The sequence below is a fragment of the Falco cherrug genome, chromosome 20 (genome assembly GCF_023634085.1).
Source record: "Falco cherrug isolate bFalChe1 chromosome 20, bFalChe1.pri, whole genome shotgun sequence".
Taxonomy (NCBI): domain Eukaryota; kingdom Metazoa; phylum Chordata; class Aves; order Falconiformes; family Falconidae; genus Falco; species Falco cherrug.
In genome coordinates this window covers 2,488,396-2,508,096 of record NC_073716.1, presented here as the reverse complement: position 1 = coordinate 2,508,096, position 19,701 = coordinate 2,488,396, and the positions used below count along the sequence as shown (strand labels likewise).

The following is a 19,701-nucleotide window of genomic DNA, read 5'->3' as shown; positions in this document are numbered from 1 at the left end:
TCACCTCCTCTCTCCAGCCCCCTGCCTGTATGGTACCGTGATGCTCCTAACTTGAATTACACTGGCCCTGGGACGAGCTGTTCCAGTGAGAGAAAAAACACGGTGGTGAGACCGTGCCATGGCCCTTGGGGACGTCAGCAGGTCCTGGAGGCGGCTCCTCCTCCAGCCACACATTGACGCAGAAACCTCCTTCACCCACCTGCAGCCTTCTCCTTGTGATGCTGAGCTGCTCCCGCATGGCCGGTGGGGCTGGTTGGCCCCCCAGAGCCTGCTACGGGGCAGCCTAGGGGGGCTGCACCTCCTCCAAGCCCACCTCTCTCTCCTTGGTTGGACCTGCAGCAGCATCTCCAATAGCTTCTAGGGTCAGGGCTCATTGCCGTGAGGCACAAGGGCTCCAGGGGATGTATTCATGAGCAGAGCAGAAGCGCTGGGGGCTGGGCTGGGCTGGAGATGCTCGGGGAGGCAGCCCAGGGGGGTCTCTTGTTCAGGATGGGACCACCAGGTCCTGCTGAGGACAGCAGGTCCAGCCAAGGTCATGCACAGGGTCTCCCCATATCTCCTTGGAGAAAAAGGAGGGTGCATTTACCCCTCCCAGGGTCAGGGAAAACATTTTTCCCCTCTAACACACACCAACACATTTAGTTTTGTAATAATAGACCATTTACAGTTGTTTATTTTAAGAAATGTACAAAGAAGAATGGCTTTAGCTCACACAAATCCTGCTCTTTGGCATTTTTTCCATCACCGACGACACATACGTACAAGCAGCATCGATTGTGAACCACAATCCGGCCTGGAAACTGCCGTGCCGTGGATGCTTCCCATGCAAACGCCACTGAAAGCAGCACGGGCTCCTGTTCCAGGGAGCATCACCCTACACAACACGGAAAGGAAAGCACAACGCCACGGGATAAGCAGAGCGACCCTGGCTCTGCCGCCTGGCTGACAGCACATGGATGCAAGCAAGCTCAGCACCGCCCCTGGCCAGCCTGAACATGGGGCATCCGTAACGGCTCAGCGCCAAAACAAGCCCAAGAAAAACAAAATATATTATTATTATATTAATAATACAAAAAGACAGACCCTTTGACTTCAAGAAGCAGCCCTTGTTTTAAGTGGAAGAGGTTTTGGTTCATGTTTGTTTTGATCAGGAGGGGTTTTTTTTTCCCCCTTTCGAAGGCAGATGCCAGTCCAGAGCTGAACTCGGGGCCTTTTGCACAATTTTCTTGATTTGTTTTCCTTTTGCCCACCTGTGTAAAGAGCAGCAAAACCCTTTCCCCCCCACCCCGGGAGAACGCTCCTCTGCCAGGAGGGTTCCTGGCAAGGACCTGCCTGGCTCAGCAGAGATGCCAGCACGTGCCGCTGGGTCCCCTCCAGAGCCCCAGCCGAGGGAGGGATGCTCTGCCTGAGCATTCTGGGATGTCCACCCCGGTGGGACCATTCATCACCTTAAAGCTCCCGGTGCTCAGTGGCTGATGGGCTTCAGGGACCCCGCCAAAGCGGCTCGCTGCAAGGACCGTTCAAACACCTGCTCCGAGCCCTGGGGATGCATCTTGTTAATTACGGCTAATCAAGAGCGCTCCAGTGGGATGTTTCCTCTTGCTATGGGGCTTGAAGGAACCCTAGAGGGTTTCTAGGGGTTACGGGGACTGGGGATTCCTGGAGAAGGTTTTCCCAAACCCTACCCTTGCCAGTGGCTTTCCTGCCACAAAATCTGGATGAAATGGGAAAACAGAGAAGAAGCGTCACTATAAATACTGTTTACATTCGTACCGTAAAGACCTGAATAATTTATGATTTCAATGCATATTCAAAGACCTTTAAAACCTGATATTTAACCCTGAGAACATATCTGCAGATGCTTTGTTTGGGCTATGCAAACAAATCATTAAGACATAATTGCACTTTCTCTGTATGTAACAAAAAATAATCCATAAAGCTTATTCAAATATTCAAAAGAAAGGTGCTACTTTAAGACATTGAAGATTTTTGTTCACAAAACCTTGTTCTTTTCGGTAATTATTCTTAATATTATTTCACTTGGCTCATCTGTCACTACTCGGCTGCACTCTGGAAGAATAATACACAAGAAAATCTCTTAACTGTGAAATAACATTAATAATTACTTTAAGTAAAGGGACAGCCATACTCGTTTGTTAATGTCGAAAAACATCGTTACCATGATGAGATCATTTCAAAACTAGAATGTTTCTCTTTCACCAACAAGAGATTTCACATTTAATTCTCATAAGAAAAAAACTCTTAAACTGTTTGTAAGTGCAGTGATCTGTAACAACAAGGATCGGTAAGAGATCCTGCTTCGAAAGTTGTCTACTTGAAATATCTGAAATTAGCTCAATATCTAAGATCTATTGATCTGTATATGGAAGAGCTCTTGAAAAGGAGATACGAATGAAGTCTTTTCAGGCTGGGCAAGAGATGGAAGCCTCCTTCTGTTATACCAGCGACTCTTTCACAACACGTTCCTTATCACACACTTTTGCTTCACCTGGAGCATCTGGCGTCTCTGAGCTGGGAATGGGCACAAGACCAATGGCAGGGGCTGTCTCCACATCTGTCCCACTGTTCCCATACATCTCGTGCATTTTGGTGGCGATCAGGCCTTCCTTCTCGGGTGCGTCCTCTTTCAGAGCATCCTCGTCCTTACTGTGCCGGTACATGTAGGATGCCTGCTTCACCGAGCGCCTCAGGAGGTACCTCCGGAAAGCCCTCTGGATTTTTGTAGCACAGACTTCCTCGTGTTTCCTTTTCAGAGTGGTGGTGATGGGTTCGTAGGACACCTTTGAGGGGTTTGCAGCCATGAACTTCTCCTCCATGGTGGCCTTCAAGGCATCCATCTCTCCCGAGTCGCCCAGCACTTCCTTAGTCAAGGCAAACAGGATATCCAGACAGTGGATTTTGTCCCCAGCAACCATGGGTAGATCCATGGTGATTAGCTTGATCTTGTTTGGCTTGGGAATTTTGAGTGGCTCCTGTAAGGTGTCTACAAAGTCAGACAAGGTGCTGTACGCAATGAACTGGGTGGCGTCTGGGTCAAACTTCTCCCAAGTTTCATAAAACATTTCAAAATCATCTTCACAGAGGGGTTCGCTGCTCTCCTCCGTGGCCACGTTGAAGTTCTCCAGGATGATGGCAATGTACATGTTCACCACGATGAGAAAGGAAATGATGATGTAGCTGCAGAAGAAGAAGATGCCAATGGATGGGTTGCCACAGTCCCCTTTTACTGAACTGCCAGGGTTTTCCAGGTCAGGGTCGCAGTCGGGAGGACCGCTGTTCAGGATTGGGCTGAGGAGGCCATCCCATCCAGCCGATGTGGTGATCTGGAAGAGGCAGATGATGCTGTTCCCAAAAGTTTCAAAGTTGAAGATGTCATCGATCCCCGCCTCCTTCTTTACATAGGCAAAGTTGGACATCCCGAAGATGGAGTAGATGAACATGACGAGGAAAAGCAGGAGGCCAATGTTGAACAGGGCAGGCAGGGACATCATCAGAGCAAAGAGGAGAGTCCGGATGCCTTTCGCCCCTCGGATCAGCCGGAGGACACGGCCAATCCTTGCCAGCCTGATGACCCTGAAGAGGGTGGGTGATACGAAGTACTTCTCTATGATGTCCGAGAGGACGATACCTGTGAAGGGATGAAGAAGAAGTGAGTTTACCATGCTCTGCAGCCAACATAGGGAGGTGAGGTGGAGCTGCTTTGCTCCACCTGCCAGAGCTGGGCAGATACAGGGAGATGAGCCACCCCGATGGCACGCAGCTCTGCTTCTCTGGTGGCAAAGGGGAACATATTAAAAAATAAACTCTGAGCATGGACCCAAAGGTTAAATGCTGGCTGCTCCATTTCAGCAGCGCCAGGCAGCATGGAGACAAGGGGAACCCAGCACCAAGGAGGAGTGAGACACATCCCCAGCCTCCCACTCAGCCTGGTGGCATGGGGTGGCCTCATATCTGCCTTGTCTCAGGGTCCTATGGCTTGGCCCTGCTCAAAGGATGTGTGTAAGGGGGTGGCCAATGACAGCTTGGTGGCGGTGGATCAGCTAGACCAACTCTTCATTATCCAGTGGGATCCCTGCGGAACCAGCAGGACTCACCTAAGATGGAGAGGATGACCACCACAAAGTCAAAGATGTTCCAGCCAATAGTGAAGTAGTAGTAACGCAAGGCGAGCATTTTGAGCACGCATTCTCCGGTGAAGATGACAATGAAGACCAGATTTATCATGTAGAGAACAGATGTTTTGAGTTCGCTTTGATCATCTGTTTCTACCATCATGGTCACCATGTTAAGACAAATCAGGATCATGATGGTTATGTCAAAGACTTGCTTGGTAACAAAGTCAAACACCATCCCTTGAAACTTGTTCTGCCGTACGGGCCACGTGGGTGACGATGGAGAACCAGAGGTGAGGTGGGAACATGGGACAGACAGACACAAAACAGAAGACACAGCAGAAAGAGAAGAAGGAACAGTATTTAACAGGATGTGGAAAACCTCAGGGTTGTGGCCAGTACAGGTCTGATGGCCCCAGAAAATCTTCCGGGAGGAGGATACCCAGCACCTTGCAGGATGAAGCCCACCTGGTAACACCACAGCCAGGAGATGTGGGCACAGGGGACAGTTGCTTTCTAATTATATCTGCAGCTAATGCATTGGGGCAAAAGTAAACACATGGACAAGGTCTCACTTGAGAGGGCTATCAAAACCAAACCTGAGTCATAACTGCCTCTGTACTGGCTGGACCAGCGTCCCTTCTAGGAGTGCCGAGAGCTGAACTTTCCCTGAGTTTAACTCCTTTCAAGAGAGGAGTTTGGAGCTGAGCTAGGAGAAACACCTAATCTCTGCAGAAGGGACACCCCACCCTTGCCAACAGACCCAGGGCTGAAGAGCAGACCCAAAGGGGGCTGCCTGCTGTGGACCTCTTCTGAAGCCCCAGCTCTTAGCAAGGTCCTTCTAAAAAGCAGCAATGGGGAGCCAGGATTTGGCCCCTTGTCCTGGCAAATGGTCTTCCCTAGGCCCTTCTCGTCCACTTGGAGACAGCTGGTCCCAATCATAGTGATTAACCCAACATACCGATGGCCTGGGGATGGGCTTCTGGGGTTTCTTGGAGCCAAGCTTCTTCATGGCATTATAGTATTTCTTCTGCTCTTCTGTCATGAAGATATCTTTGCCTCCAAAGTATAAAGGGAATCACAGCTGTTAGCCTTGGGAATTTGCCTCTTCCTACCAAGCACGGTGGCCCTGGTCCCCTCGCTCCATGACCGTGCTGGTCCCCCCCCCTCCCCATCCTGGACCAGCACCTCAGGAGGGAACAGTGGCCGCAGGACCCAGAAAATACTTATCTTTTTCTTCTGCTGGTTGAAGTTGTCAATGATGACGCCGATGAAAAGGTTCAGGGTGAAGAAGGCACCGAAGATGATGAAGATGACGAAGTAGATGTACATGTAGAGGTTGATCTCATACACTGGTTGCTCTTCAATCTGACCAGGAGAGATGGGAAATGTGAGACTATCCTTCTTCAGGAATTGTGTCCCCAAGCCCCCAGACAAGGGGTCACTGTATCCGGACAGAACCATGGGGTGCCTGCTCCAAAACTTTGGCGGGTGCTGTGTGGGTTGAGTGGTCCCTGTGGGAGCTGCCATGGGAAGGGACATCCACATGGCACCGGCTGGGGGATGGATGTGCTGACCCCCCATCCCACCGCTTGGGCTGGGGAATAAGAGAGGATGCCCAGGTGCAGCGATATCACTGAGCAAATTAATTTCTTCACAATAGTTAACTTTCCAGGGGCTCAAGCATAGGCAAGAGGGGAAAGGAACAGTGGTTTAATTTGTGCCACACCAGCACCTGGGGGTGGCACAGCCTGTCAGCCTCAGAAAACACTCCTCGTCTCGAGGGGCATCACTTCATCCTGCTCCACCCTTGGCTGGAGACATCCCATGGTGTCACAACTGCCTTCCCACATTTTGAGGAAACCTCTTGGCAGGAGGGAGCGGATTTTCTCCCCGGGCAGCTTTGCCCCTGGTGCCCATGGAGGCAGAAGCCCCAGCCATTTTCAGAGGGAGCTGGAAGTGGCTCCTCTGCTGGGCACTGGCAGCTGTGGCTGGGGCAAGGGGAGCAGCTGTTTCTGATGCTAAAAAAGGGAACGAAAACAATACCTTCAGGACGTGGGTGTGTGGGGCTGATGCCCCAGTGGGGCAGGTTTGCTTAATTAGAGAAAGGTAGGAAGTCCCTCCTGCTGCGGTGGCTCATGGCAGTGTGCATGCACACGGGCTGGCATGGGGACACTTTTTGGGATGGGTCACAGTGGAAGGTCTCTGCATGAAACTTCAAAACAATTTTTTTTGTTTTTTTGGTAACACATTTAACCCAAAGGTTAATGTTGGCTGCTCTGTTTTAACCCATTTATTGCTCAAGGCAAGCCAGGCACTTTCTCCAGGACAGGATAAGCTCTCCCAGCTGGAGGGGCATGTGGAGGGCATCGTCTCACAGCAGGGTGAGGGATGAGCCCTCTGGGCTGGAGCTGCAGAGGCAGAGCGGGGATTTTGGACCATGAAGCTGAAGCTGAGAGGAGTGGGCTCATCCCCAGCTGTAGCCCGGCTGGGAGCCCAGCGTGGGGGCCAGGCTGCAGCTGGGATGCAGGTGACAATGACACGGGTGGCACAGGGACACAAGGGGCTGCCCTTTGTGAGGCTGTGCACCTCAGCAAGGGGGACATTTTGGGGGTTTCTCCACTCTTTAGCCCATGTCCTAGCTGAAGCCATGGGTGGGATGCTGGCAGTCCCTGGCACCAATGGGCAGAGTCGGAGGGGATGCTGTGGCCGAGGGGTCCATCCCCAGCCTGCGCCAAGCTGCACCTCAGCCCCAGGACTCTGCTGCCAGTCTGCCGGCGGAACCAGCCCAGTGGGATGAGCGATGCCTGGTGCTGGTTGTGAGACATCCCTGCCCGTCCTCTCACCTCGCGCGAGTCCACAGCAGCGTACATGATGTCCATCCAGCCTTTGAAGGTCGCCTGTGGGAGCAGTGGAGAAGAACAGATTCACTGGGAGGTATCTGGGGCTAGGGGGGGGAGGCGGGGGCGGTGGGTGCGTGTTTGGGGTTTAGCTCTGAGCCTGCCTGCTCAGCCCAGAGCTACAGCTTCTTGGTGGGAATGGCAAGGGAGGGACCATGAGTTGAATCCACAAGAAAAATGCCCCGATACAAACCCACTGATATTTGCACATGTGCACACATGTGCACTCGCATGGACCATTCTGGGGCTGAGGTTACCAGCGACCTCCCAAAACACCGCTGCAAACCAGGCTGGGAAAAGAAGCAATTGACTTTTCTCCCCAAACCAAAGCGCGTTTTCCCAACGGCAGAGCCATGCCAGGGCCGGCTGCCTCCCTCCCGCTCCCAAACTGTGCTGGCTCCACAGCCCTGACTTCTGCATCGCTGCTCTGCTACCTGCTGGACCCGACCCTGGTGGGGTGGGGGGCTACTCTGCACCTCCCACAGGCTTTTGCTGCTGATTTGTTAAACAAAAAGCCTCAACACCTTGTTTCCTGAACCTGATGGAACAACAAACCTGAAGAGGAAGCTGAATTTAAAGCTAGTTGATTAGCTTGGGTTATGCTCCGATTCTGCAACAGCCAGTTCCCCTGGATCCGGTAGGAATAACCCCAGCCCACCCACTAATGGAGCCCACACCTAGATTTTTATTAAAATTGTGGTGAGCAGTTCCCCTTCTGTTTGCCTGGCTCAGCTGCAAGGGTTTTGGTGGAAGCACAGCTGCGTTCGCCCACTGCCCTGCAGCAGACACATGTGCTCTTTTTTCCAGTCGTCATCTTCCCCATGCAAAACTCTTGCAGCCCACGACTGCAGCACGCCAACCTTTTCACATGGCGGGGGTGAAAGATAGTGCCTCCCCTCCTCGCTCCTACATCCCGTGCTGGGCACAGGGCTTCTCCGGGCTTGGTGCTACCCACACTCATCACACCGGTTCCCTGATGACGCTTACTTTTCCCTCCTGTCTTCTGCCCTTTCCTCCTTGGCTCTGCAGAGTTTTTTGTTTTGGTTTTTTTTTGGTGTTAAATACCAATTTTGGAGCTAAGAAGCAGCTAAGAGGCCCTGTCTGGGCATCAGGGCAGCATCTCACTTCAGCCCTAATGCTAATCATGATGCCCTGCTATGGCAACATGCATCTTGGAGGGATAGCAGCTGCTTTCGTTACGTACCACCTGCAGCAACGATAGGTATCCCAAGCCCACGTTGTCGAAATTGACCTTGACATTGACCCATCTGACCTCGTTGGTGTAGAGGAGGGCCATGCAGTCGCTCTTGTTGTTCACCACGCTGTTGTCAAAGAGCTCCCCCGTGGTGGTGTTGACGCATCGGTAGTACTTCCCCGCAAAGAGGTTCACCCCCATGATGCTGAATATCAGCCAGAAGATGAGACAGACCAGCAGGACGTTCATGATGGAGGGGATGGCACCCAGCAAGGCGTTCACCACCACCTGCAGGGGGAGAAAAGACCTTAGAGGACCTGGCTAGGGAACCAGGCTAGTAATCATGCGGACCTTCACGTCCCTGTGCCCCAGCCCCACCAAATGGGCTCAGAGTGGACCAAAGGTGCCTTAGCATCGATCCCACTGATCTAGAGCCCCCTGTAAACCAGCTGGGATGGGTCCCTGATGTGGGTGACTGCTGAACAGTGCTACGTTGCATGTCTCTGTCAGAGCCAGCAGCACACGGGGAAGGCACCTACCCTCATGCCTTCAAATCTGGACAGGGCACGCAGCGGTCTCAGAGCCCTCAGTGTCCGCAGGGACTTGATGGCTCCCAGCTCAGAGTATCCCAGCCAGTTTGCTGTCAGGCTGATAATGGAAACCTGGAAAAGCAGCCCAAGGGATTAACAATGTCTCAGATGGAAACACAACTGAACCACATCCCTGCAGCTCCTGCCCTTCCCTCTCTCACCAGCTCTCTTGCAGGCTGGTGGTCATTGTCTTGTCTTGGGACACAGGGACTGGAATACAGTCTTTGGGTCCCTGGTGACCGGCCAACCTGGAGGATGTCCCTGCCTTTTGAGTATGAGGGTGAAGGTGACGGGGGATGCAGAAGTATGGCACAGGAGGAATGGCCTGCTCTGTCACAGAACGTTTGGAAGACCCTATGTCCCTTCATGTCTCTGCTGGGGTCTGGTAGAACAGCATGGGTTTGTTCTTGCCTTAAGTGTAAACGAGAAAGGGTCTGAAAGGGTTTCTGCAACAAGGGGAAGAAACGGCCCCTCCTGTGGAGAACATTATTTTAAACAATGGTCTAACCCCTCGTTCCACAGCCACCCCATTGTCCTTTAACAATATGGGTTCATTTCCAACAGCCTGCCACAATCCCCTAGTGCTCCCAAATCCCTTGGCTGACTATAGCTCTAGAGGTGCTCATCAGACAACACTCACATCAACGATGAGGAAATCCAGCCAGCACCACGCATTGGTGAAGTACACCTTGAAGCCATAGGCCACCCACTTGAGCAACATCTCAATGACGAAGATGTATGAGAAGACCTTGTCAGCATACTCCAGGATGGTGCGTATCACCTTTCGTTGTTCAATGTAGATGTCCTCAAAAGCCTGGAAGAGGTGTGGAGCTACGTGACAGTCATTCTTCCATTAGACCCACTGCATGGCTCAGCACAGCCATGTCCACGCCTGTGTTGTCCCCGCTTTCCCAGGGCTTGGGGCAGCTTGGAAAGTTGGGAGCTAACCATGGGTGGCATTTACTGATGCGCCTGATCCAACCTGGGGTCTAACTGTTGTTTGCAAGTTCTTGTTGGCTACGTAGAGTGGTGTTTGTCCCGAAGCAAAGCTTCACTGAAGCAAATGTCCAACTGCACCAAATTCCCACCAGTCTGAGCACAAGGCAAAAGCCAGGACACCAACCTGCACCTTTGGATGCCTTGGTAGATTTGCAAATGCTCATAGGAGTCCGAGTTACTGCTCTGTCTGTGTGGCATGTAAAATATAAGCAATCAGAGGTACAGGCATGGTGGCCAGGTGTTGCACAGCTGTTTTAGCACAGCTTTCGATTCCGGCACTAGCTGCAACCTCAGACATCCCTAAACTGCACTTCAGCGCGTGATACAGACGTGTTGTAAAGTATGTCTGACAACTAGTTCAGTCCCTCTCTTCCTCTTCCTTCTCCTTTTACCTCCAGATTTGCAGAGACACTGGCCTCCCCATTAGCTCTGTGTACTTAAAGGTGCAGCTGAGTTACACCCAGCACAAATAAATACTCCGAGAGGATCAATAGGCTGACACACAGCTTTCTAACGAGGCTGATTTAAATGGACGCCCAGGTTCTAAGAGGGTGCACTGTCCCTGGGAGCGCTGAACAGCAAAACAATAACCATGAGTTATGTGTAAAGCACCTCCTGACAGTCGCTTGTGGAGGCAGAGGAATGAGGAACCGTCCCCTTAAAGCTGAAGAGATGGTGCAGGTGGTTCACGGCTGACATTAAGAGCAGGACTGTAGGCGGTTGCATCTCCTTGAGCCCATGGACCACAGCCCCTGATGGATGCTGGGGAGGGTGTTTAGATCCCCTTGCAAGGCTGTACATTGGGCAGACCTGAGCCAAATGAGGTTTTAAATCCAACATCTGCCCACAGCTGTATTATTTTGCACAGGAGACAACCAGGTGATGCCCAGAGCCTCCAGCGCTGCTGCCTGGGCCCTGCCCACATTTCTGGGCTCCCACCAAACTGGGGAGCTGCTGCAGAGCAAACGGGACAGGGCGAAAAGTGGGACCTACCAGCGCCCCGCTGCTGAGGAGGATCATGAAGACGATGAAGGTCTCAAACCAGTCATGCTCCACAATTCGGAAGCAGGTTTTTCGGATGTTCCACCATACCCTCCCTCTCTCACTGGTGATGTCCACGTAGAGGCAGGGAAATCTCTTTACGCAGCCTGGGGATGGGACAAAGAGCCGTGGGTTACCTCCTGGCCAGGGTGTTCCCACCAATGAGACACTATTCATAGTTTTATCATCATTTTAAGCCTTCCCAGGTGGAGGCTGGAGCAGGATCTTGCTGGGCTTGGGGTGGACCCATAGGGACCGCCTCCATGGTGGTACAGGAGAATTTGGAGTTTGGGCTGAGCTTAGTGAGCCTGGGGGTTGTTACGCTGCAAGAAGGGGTTGGCAATGGCCCTTCCATATCCACCTCCCTCTCTCCACAGGGTCTCCTGCCCTGCTTGGTCCCTCACCCTCAGTGAAGCACTCCTCGGGCTCGTTGCTCTCCTCAGCCTCTTCAGCTACCTCCTCCTCCTCTGGCAGCGGGGGCTTGTAATCCACAGTGCTGCACAAGGACGATGCGTTGTCGCTGGAGAGGGGATTCTGCAAAGGGAGAGGAGGATTCAGGCTTGGCTGCCCTGCAGGAGGGATGCCTCTGGGCTCAGGATGCCTCTGGGCATCCTCCAGCTGCTCCTGCCCCCAGAGAGACTGGGCAGTACTGGGGGAGCCGGTTGGTGGGACCCTGCTTGCTTAGAAGCTGCTCTGACTCCCTCTCCTATGGAAACACAGCCCAGAGTGAAGCTGCTGAATTGTCCAGGGCCACAAACCTTGGAGGACTGTTGGACACCTCAGCTTGCACAAGCTTTGCTTTTCACCCAGGTTCAGAGGAGCAAGAGGTCCCCTGACCCCAACCTTCCTCCCAACACAGCAAGTCCATCTCCCACCCGCTTGTACCATCATCTCAGGCTGATTTTCTCCTCTCGTCCTCCCCCTCCCCTGCATGCCCCCCTCCAAGAAACTCTCTGCCAAACACCCTTTGGTACTATGAGACCTGCAGAAACCTAGGCAGCCACCACAGCACTCCTCTCAAATCCTGCTGGCTCAGCTCGTGCCTAAGGGCTTTTAGGCTGAGGTTCACCCAAGTTCAAAACCTGCATCCCAAATATCTCTCGCCAGCTCTGTCCTGCTCCACAGCTCAGCTTGGCTGGCTTCCCAGACACCACTCAGCAAGGCCCAGAGGGGCTGATAACAAGAGAAAACCTTGGCAAGCCCCTGGGATGATTTTTTTTCCTCCATTTTTTTCCTTTGGCTTTCTGAGAAGACCTTCTGCAGCACTTGAGGAAAGAGCAGATCCCCAGACCTGCCTGCCCTACCTGGGAGCAGCTTGCAACCAGATGGGTATCTCCAATGCAGGATGGTGTTGGCTTGTATGGGAAGGAGATAATCCTTCCCCAAGGCTGCTAGGGCTTTCAGTAGTGCAAAAAGGAGCTGCTCCATCCTCCAGCAAGCCAGGGGAGACTCCCTGGGGCTACCTGAGGCACTGCCATCGCCTGGTGCTTCAGGGGCCACGGCCACACCTCTATGAGAAGCCATGGCTTTGGGGGACCCGTGCAGCCAGGCTCCTGCATCCTGGGGATGAGCAGGACGTTGCCTTGAGGAGCAGGACACGGCAGGAGAGGTGGCACGACCTGTCAGCTGGTGGCTCTGCAGGAGCAGCGGGGCCACCCTCTGTCAGGGCTGGGGCAGGGGGAGGAGGGACAGGGGGATTAGGAGGCCTCGGCAGGGAGCCAGGCAAGCTGTGACCCCAGGGAAGGACACACTGAAACCATCTGCCTGCAGGACAAGTCTTGCAAAGGCACGAAGTGGGGACAAACCAGCGCAGCCACCCCAGAGGTGGGGAGCAAGGTGCCCAGGAGGCGCTTGGCAGACTCGGGTAACCCAGGAGCTCTGTGTGCTGGTGCTCAGGGCAGGTCCTTTGGGGTGGGGACGGGGATAACCCTGTGGTCCCACTGCATGGTCCCTCAAACCCCCTCCCTGAGAGCTCCCGCGCCCCTCCCTGCCCCGTGCCTGCACCCAGCAGGTTCATGGGGCAAATTCCATCACATGCACCTCCAGCCTGGCTGGGTGTTCCCACCCAAACCCAGGGCTTCCCCTGCCCTTGCTGGTGCTGAGCACTGCCATTCAGGTGCTGCGCACCCAGACTCACCCTGCCACCCCCATCATTCACAGCACTTGACAATAGTCCTGTGACACACCATACCCCAGAGCATCTCAGGAGACATCCCCCTGCCCAGCAGGATGGGAATTCGAGGCAAAAAGCCCCCCAGGAAAGCCCTGAACCACAGCACCAAGGCTGCGCAGCCACACACCCACACTGCTGTTCCCGTCACCTCCTCGCTGCTCTGCGGTGCAGAAGACAAATCTCCAGGATGCAAAAATTACTCAAGGAGGGCAGCCGCTTTGCTGCCGTCATCCTGCCACTATCATTTCACCATGAAAAATATCTTTGCCTCAGAAAGGAGCTGCTCTGGAAGGGGGAGAGCATTTATCAGCATTTTCTGAGCAGCCCACCCAGAGAAACCCCCCCAGTCCGCAGCCGTCAGGCTGCCCGTGTCATGGGTGCGAGGCGGTGTGCCGGGCTTTGGCTCCATCTGGAGCTAATCCACGGTACACGAGCACACCCAGCTAGGAGCAATCCGTCCCGAGAACCAGCTCAGGGCTCCCACCAATTAACACCTGATTTCTAATTATCATTTCACATGCTGACTGCCAGCCTGTCGCTCACCCTGCCTGTTCGGGCAAGGGCTGGGTTGTTCATGCACACCCCTGGCTTGCACCTTGGTCAGTGTTTGACTGAAAGTCGCCGCCAAAACCAGTAGCGACGATGGGCTGAACTGGCATTTAGTGGTTGAAAAATGCTGTTTGCCCCCTGCATATGCTGAGCAGCCAGGGGTGGCTCTCAAAATACAACAGGGCAGTGGGGCGGGTGCTGCTAGATGTCAGTTGGACACAGTCCCCAAAACCCTGAGCCACACTGGGACATGTCCAATAGCTGCACGCCGAGGTTTTCCCCCAGCTGCTGGGAAATATATCACAGTGGTGGGAAACCGAGGTCCGGGGGGACCCCACAGACCAGACTGGATGTGTCCCGCTGCAGCGGCCAGGTTGCCATTAGCATCACCTCTGTGCAGCGCAACTGCACAGCCAGTGTGCTATGGCATGGCCTGGGGGTACCGGAGGTTAGGGCTACGGGACTGGATTTGTAGCAGGAAAAATTGCAGGAAAAATGCCAGGCACTCAGCACCACTTGTGATTGCACCTAAGCTGCACCACACTGCCTGCTGCCCCAGCACACCGCCCGAGTGGGGCTAGCTGGGACAGAGCTGCCCAGAGGCTCCTCAGCTCCTGGGCAGAAGGGCCACCGACAGTCGTGATAAACCCCCGGGTCAGAACTGTTACGCTATTCGTCAGACTGATGCAGTTGCTCCCCTCCACCGCAGCATCCCCACTGCCCTGCGTTCCCCCAGGACCTCAGCACGACCCCGTTGCCAGCAGTGGTTTCCCACCAGACTACCACCCTCCTTTCTCTGTCCGCTCAGGGTCTTTCCGAGTAGTTTTTCTTGCATCTCCCTGCCATCCTCCCAGAGCACCAAGGTGATCAGCGTCCCACGAGTGCTGACCGTCCTCTCTGGGCCGCGACGCAGCGATGCCGACATCAGCTGTCTCAACAGCTTTGGATCCAAAATTCAGCACTCCACTTTCACTTGTGCTAAGCTCCTCCATCTGGTTTCATACCCTTCCCAACGATGCTTTTCTGAGGCATTAGCAGTGGATCTAATGTTAGTGCTATCAGCAGATTTCCTAGCATCAGATTCCTCTTGCAAAACTTTAACCCCAAACTGAGCGCTTCAACCCTTGCACCGAGTCTGTGGTGCAGTGGGTCCCTCTGGTATTAGCCATAACCCCACAGCCCAGCCCAAAATGGGCCAAACCCTGCTGGGACACCCCCATGCCCCACCAGCTTATACTGGGAAATGCCAGGTTGAAACCCTCCAAGTTTGGCCGGTACCACACATTGTGGAAAAGCTAAAAGTAATCCAAATCATCAAAAGCATCGTTCTTTGGGCAGCACAACAAGAATGGGTCAGTCCTGGGTTTTGGGTTGAAATCCTTCCACCCACCTTTCTTACCTTGGTGTCTTCGGTGTCAGACTGGGTGCTGGTCTCCTCGTAGAGGTCAGACTCCTCCGAGGCGATGGGGACTTGCACTGTCAGGTTGGGGTTGTTAATGAAATTCATGTGGTCCAGTTCATCCATGAAAAAATGCTCTTTGCCAGTGACTCCGTCCAGGTACTCCGACTTGGGCTCCTGGCCAGTGTCCACGTGGTTTAGCACAGAGTTGTCCCTCTTATTGGGCTCTTGCTCTTCCTCCGGGGCCACCTTTTTCCCCTTCCACAGCCTGTGGAGCAGCGTGATGACAGAGGTCTTTACAAAGTCGATCCCGTTGGTGATCCTGCCAATAGCGATCTGCAAATTGTTCATCTCTCCGTCGTCGTCAGACGCCGCCAGGCTGTCGGCACTGAAGGAGCTCAGCAGCAAAGCCAAGAACAGGTTCAGCACCTGGAGGGGACAAAAGCAAATACCAGCACCGACATCCAGCACCAACACCATCCCCGCAGGCTGGAGCGGCAGGGACTGGTCATGGCTGTGAAGAAGACCCCTTCACTGAGCGTGTCATGGGATTCTGTCCTTCTGTCAACCAGCTCTGGGGACTGCAGAGATGCCAGCCCTATCTCCTGGAGGGCATGGACATGGTGCTCTCATGCCTCCCTGGGCTCCGATGCCCTCAGTGTCACCCCCAGCTGCCTGGGTCCTGCTGATCCATGTGCAAGTGATACCAGCCATTACTTCAGCCCCTCTCAAACCACCTCCCCTGTGGGTCCACCAGCGTGTCCCCCGCTTCACTCTCTTGGAGCTCTTGGCCTGGCTGAGCATCCCACTGGGATGCAACTCAGCTCTCCCTTTTCTTCCCAGGGAGAAACCTCCTACTTATTGCCCTCCTGGCTGTAGCTCTTCCTCTCCTCTTTGCTAGCTCTGGTAGCCCAGACACCCAGCAAGCTCCTGAAGGTCCCCAATGCCCCAGAGCCATGTATAAGCCTGAGCCACACCTGCACCCTCATCCCTCCCTAGCAGAGACTGCTCTGCTCCACAGAAGGGGGTATTTCATCTCAGCACAAGTCAGCCCATGGGGTACAAATGCTCTATCTAGCTCCAAGCACCAGTTCTCCCCTGCTTCCCCTAGATCTCTACTACTTCACCATGCCCAAAACGTGTCCGGACCCCACCACAACCTGGCCTGACAGGGCTGGACTCGCTGCATGCCAGAAACCCGGAGTAGCTCATGAGGAGCAGGATGGGCTCTGCGCGGGGTATGGGAGCCCTGGCGGCACCCAGACATGTGCTTGCTGCACGGGGCGGCCGATGGGCCGAGCCCACAGCTGTTGATGTTTGTGCCTTTTTGTGCCAGCACTATCTGAGAAGGGAATTAGCTGCTATTCAAGGTCACTGCTGTTTTCACATGGCTCATACCATATGACTTAAATCGCATCTTTAAATAAATCCCTACTATCCCACCAGTTTAATGCTTACGTTAAGTACCAATTACAGCTAATAGGTGCTGTTGGCTCTGACTTTTTTGGATGGGAGTCCATTAGCCTGTCACCCGACGGACTTCCTCCCTTTTCCCTTAATAACCCCAAAGGAAGTGCTCTGAGTGTCATTAACAGCAAAGGACGCCCAGCCGTCGCCTGACTGCTCTGCAGGGGAAGCGGGGAGAAACACACACCTCCTGCAGCTGGGATGCTTGGGAGGCTGTGCAGGACAGGCTCCAGGATTCAGAAATACCTGAGACGTGGCCAGGAGAGCCTGGCAGAGAGGACAAAGGGGGCAGAGATGGCTCTGGAGGTGGTCGTGTGCCACGTTTCTCTACTTAGCTTTAAATGAACCCTGTGCCACAGCACAGAGCACAGCAGGAGCTGCAAAGCGTGCCCTGAAAGTTGGGGTGCCATCTCCGGGAGGGCTACACCTCCAGGAGAGCTGCCTCTGACCCCACCAGCTGAAAATCGTGCTGCCCCCATGTCTTCTCCAGGAGTCTCCTGGAGGGGTGGATGGGCTGTCCTACTCCAAAAACTGGCTCCAGAAGAGAAAAAGTTTCCAGAGCCCATTTTGGGGAGAGCCTCAGCTGCCATTCCAGTCTCTAAGCCCCTGCACTCCCTGCAGATTGTTCTGGAGATGCTCCTGCTGCTTCTGGCTGATTTTCAGCCTGGTTCAGCATCGCAATTCAAATGAACAGGTTGTCCCCCGAAAGGCAGCCTCCTTTCGAAAGGCTGTTGCCGCCTGCCTGCTGGGTGATGGGCAACCTGGGTGAACATCTCGAGGCAATGCATGCACTGTGCCTGCCCTGCACAGCCCCCAGGACACCCCAGGGTGAGCTCTGCAGCCAGCATGGCTCTCCATACTGCTATGGGAGCTAGTTCACAGCCCCCCAAAACCTGGTATGAGCCAGGGAACCCAAGCAGCACCCAAATCCCAACTTGCTGCCCTCGAAGCGGGATGCTCCCAGCTGCCCTGCCCCTGACCCGAGCCATGGGGTGGTCTGGGTTTCTCCCCGGGGGCTGCTTTCCCCCCTCTGGAGGGCTGTGCCAGCCTGGGGCTGGAGCAGGCATGGTGGTGGGGAGGTGTCAGCAGCTCCCCGGGTAGATAGTTTTTCAAAGTAAATTCCAAAGGGCTTACACAACCCCGGCAAGTAATAGGAGCGATTCTGCAAGCTGCCGCACTTCCCTCCCCTGCCTTGCTCCTTAAGAAGGGAGAGCACGGCCCATGCTGGCTGGAAAACAAGCTTCAAAGCCGCCAGCAAGAGGGTTACCAAGTTTAGAAAGGATTTCATGCTCGCTTGGAACTTGCAAACCCGCAGCGCAGGCAGCAAGCAGCTTGGGTTAGCGGGGAGGGCAATGGGCAGCGATGGAGGGTGATGGTGACCAGGACCTGGGGGAAGGACCCCCTCTGCTGCAGAGGGGTCGTGCATTGCCAGGATGCCACCTGCACCACCATGAGGACTGGGGATGCTGGGGATCTGCAAAAGCCTTCCCGGGGGGGTCTGCTCCCAAAAGCAGCCAGGAGCAAAGGGTCAGCCCTGGGGTGAGCTGAATGTAACCCTGCCTCCATCCCCCATTGCAGGACAGTGGGCAATAGGGGAGGAAAGCCTGAAAAGTCATATGGAGAAGAAAGGGCAGCTTAAAGATGAGCTCTCTCTTGTCCCAGAGTTGCTCCTGCATCTGCCTAAAGCCTGTCGTTAAGTTCTCCATGCCTTGGTGCCCCCTTCTATTCCTCATCTCATTTCAGCTGAAGGTCCCTCAGAAACTGCTTCTTTCCCTGCTTTACATGGAACTGAGCACACAGCGCATCCCATCAGGCCTGCAGGAGGGAGGTCAAGCCCTTTGCCCGCGCTCCTGCACAGCTCCAACACAACCATGCCTGCAGGCGTAGCCCTGTAGATGGGCTGAGCTGGACAATGTTGGCCAGAGAGCGAGGGGCAGAGGCGTCCCCACCCCACAATACCCTCTGTCCTTGCCCCCCACCTTTCCCTGAAGGACCACCCCAGCTCCGAGACTAACCACGAGGTTCCCGATGACCATGACCATCATGAAGACGATAAGGCACATGGTCTGGCCAGCCACCTCCATGCAGTCCCACATGGTCTCGATCCACTCCCCGCAGAGGATGCGGAAGACGATGAGGAAGGAGTGGAAGAAATCATTCATGTGCCAGCGGGGCAGCGTGCAGTCGATGGAGATCTTGCACACACACTCTATGTAGCTCTTCCCAAAGAGCTGCATCCCCACCACAGCGAAGATGAAGACGATGATGGCCAGCACCAGCGTGAGGTTCCCCAGGGCACCCACTGAGTTGCCGATGATCTTGATGAGCATGTTGAGGGTGGGCCAGGACTTGGCAAGCTTGAAAACCCTCAGCTATGAGGAACAAGGAGACAAGGCATTGATTTGCCTGGGGCTTCCATTGCCACAAAGTGTCAGCAAGGCTGCGAAGCTGGGCTTAGACTTTCGTGTGGCAGTTTGGTTTAGGCAAGAGGGATTAAACACCCAACTGCTTTGCAAAGAGCACAGACTTTCTTAAATCTTTAGCTCGACTGTCAATGTTATCTTTAACAGGGGACAAGTTGGTGACTGCCGTAAAGGAGGCTGAACGAGCCATTTCTCCACCCTGGTGGCAATTGCATCCAAGACCCCCAGGCACACCTCGTCCCCGCGGCACATACCAAGCGGAAGGAGCGGAGCACAGAGAGCCCTTGCACGTTGGCCAAGCCCAGCTCCACCAGGCTCAGGGTGACGATGATGCTGTCGAAGATGTTCCAGCCCTGCTGGAAATACTCGTAGGGGTCCAGAGCAATGAGCTTCAGGACCATCTCCCCCGTGAAGATCCCTGTAAAGACCTGTGGGAAACAGCACCCTGTCACTTTGTTTGCAAGACAGTGCTGAGCCTTGCTGCGGGGTGGGTGGCACCTTTTTTGGTGTATTCCCAAAGTATTTAATTCCATTAGGTGCAGTCCTAGTTGGGAACAAGCTCCCCAGCTGCCGCCCAGTGTGGCTTGTGAAGCCAGGCTGGGAGTACTGGTGACTGACTGCTTCTGGAGAGACACGAAAGTGCCATGTTGGCAGGTGGAAATTAAAAATAAAAGTTTCATTGGCAAAGGGACCCCCTTTGAACGACTGCTGAATCACAGAGATTCCCAGCACTGGGAACTGGACTGCTACTGGGATTCCCCTGCCCCTCCCAGAGCCCTGCGAAAGCTGATCCAGCTTTTACACATGATTCTTTTCCTGGGACTACAGCGGC

General features: G+C 54.2%; 1 protein-coding gene across 4 annotated transcripts in view; it reads right to left on the bottom strand.

Moving 5' to 3' along the window:
- Positions 1 to 655: 655 nt before the first annotated feature.
- Positions 656 to 19,701, bottom strand: part of SCN4A (sodium voltage-gated channel alpha subunit 4) — a 39,880-nt gene continuing 20,834 nt past the window's right edge. For 2 of the 4 annotated variants that reach the window (XM_014280102.3, XM_055697491.1), the window contains exons 14-26: positions 19,124 to 19,297; positions 18,462 to 18,818; positions 14,971 to 15,408; positions 11,263 to 11,392; positions 10,811 to 10,965; positions 9,459 to 9,632; positions 8,768 to 8,890; positions 8,238 to 8,516; positions 6,980 to 7,033; positions 5,364 to 5,501; positions 5,095 to 5,199; positions 4,116 to 4,386; positions 656 to 3,649 (exon numbers count right to left, since the gene is read on the bottom strand). In XM_014280102.3, coding sequence (XP_014135577.2) covers positions 2,457 to 3,649; positions 4,116 to 4,386; positions 5,095 to 5,199; positions 5,364 to 5,501; positions 6,980 to 7,033; positions 8,238 to 8,516; positions 8,768 to 8,890; positions 9,459 to 9,632; positions 10,811 to 10,965; positions 11,263 to 11,392; positions 14,971 to 15,408; positions 18,462 to 18,818; positions 19,124 to 19,297 — 3,591 coding nt within the window. In that variant the 3' untranslated portion in view covers positions 656 to 2,456. The remainder of the gene's footprint in view (positions 3,650 to 4,115; positions 4,387 to 5,094; positions 5,200 to 5,363; positions 5,502 to 6,979; positions 7,034 to 8,237; positions 8,517 to 8,767; positions 8,891 to 9,458; positions 9,633 to 10,810; positions 10,966 to 11,262; positions 11,393 to 14,970; positions 15,409 to 18,461; positions 18,819 to 19,123; positions 19,298 to 19,701) is intronic. The other 2 variants (XM_027805853.2, XM_005439428.3) reach the window with 2 other exon arrangements.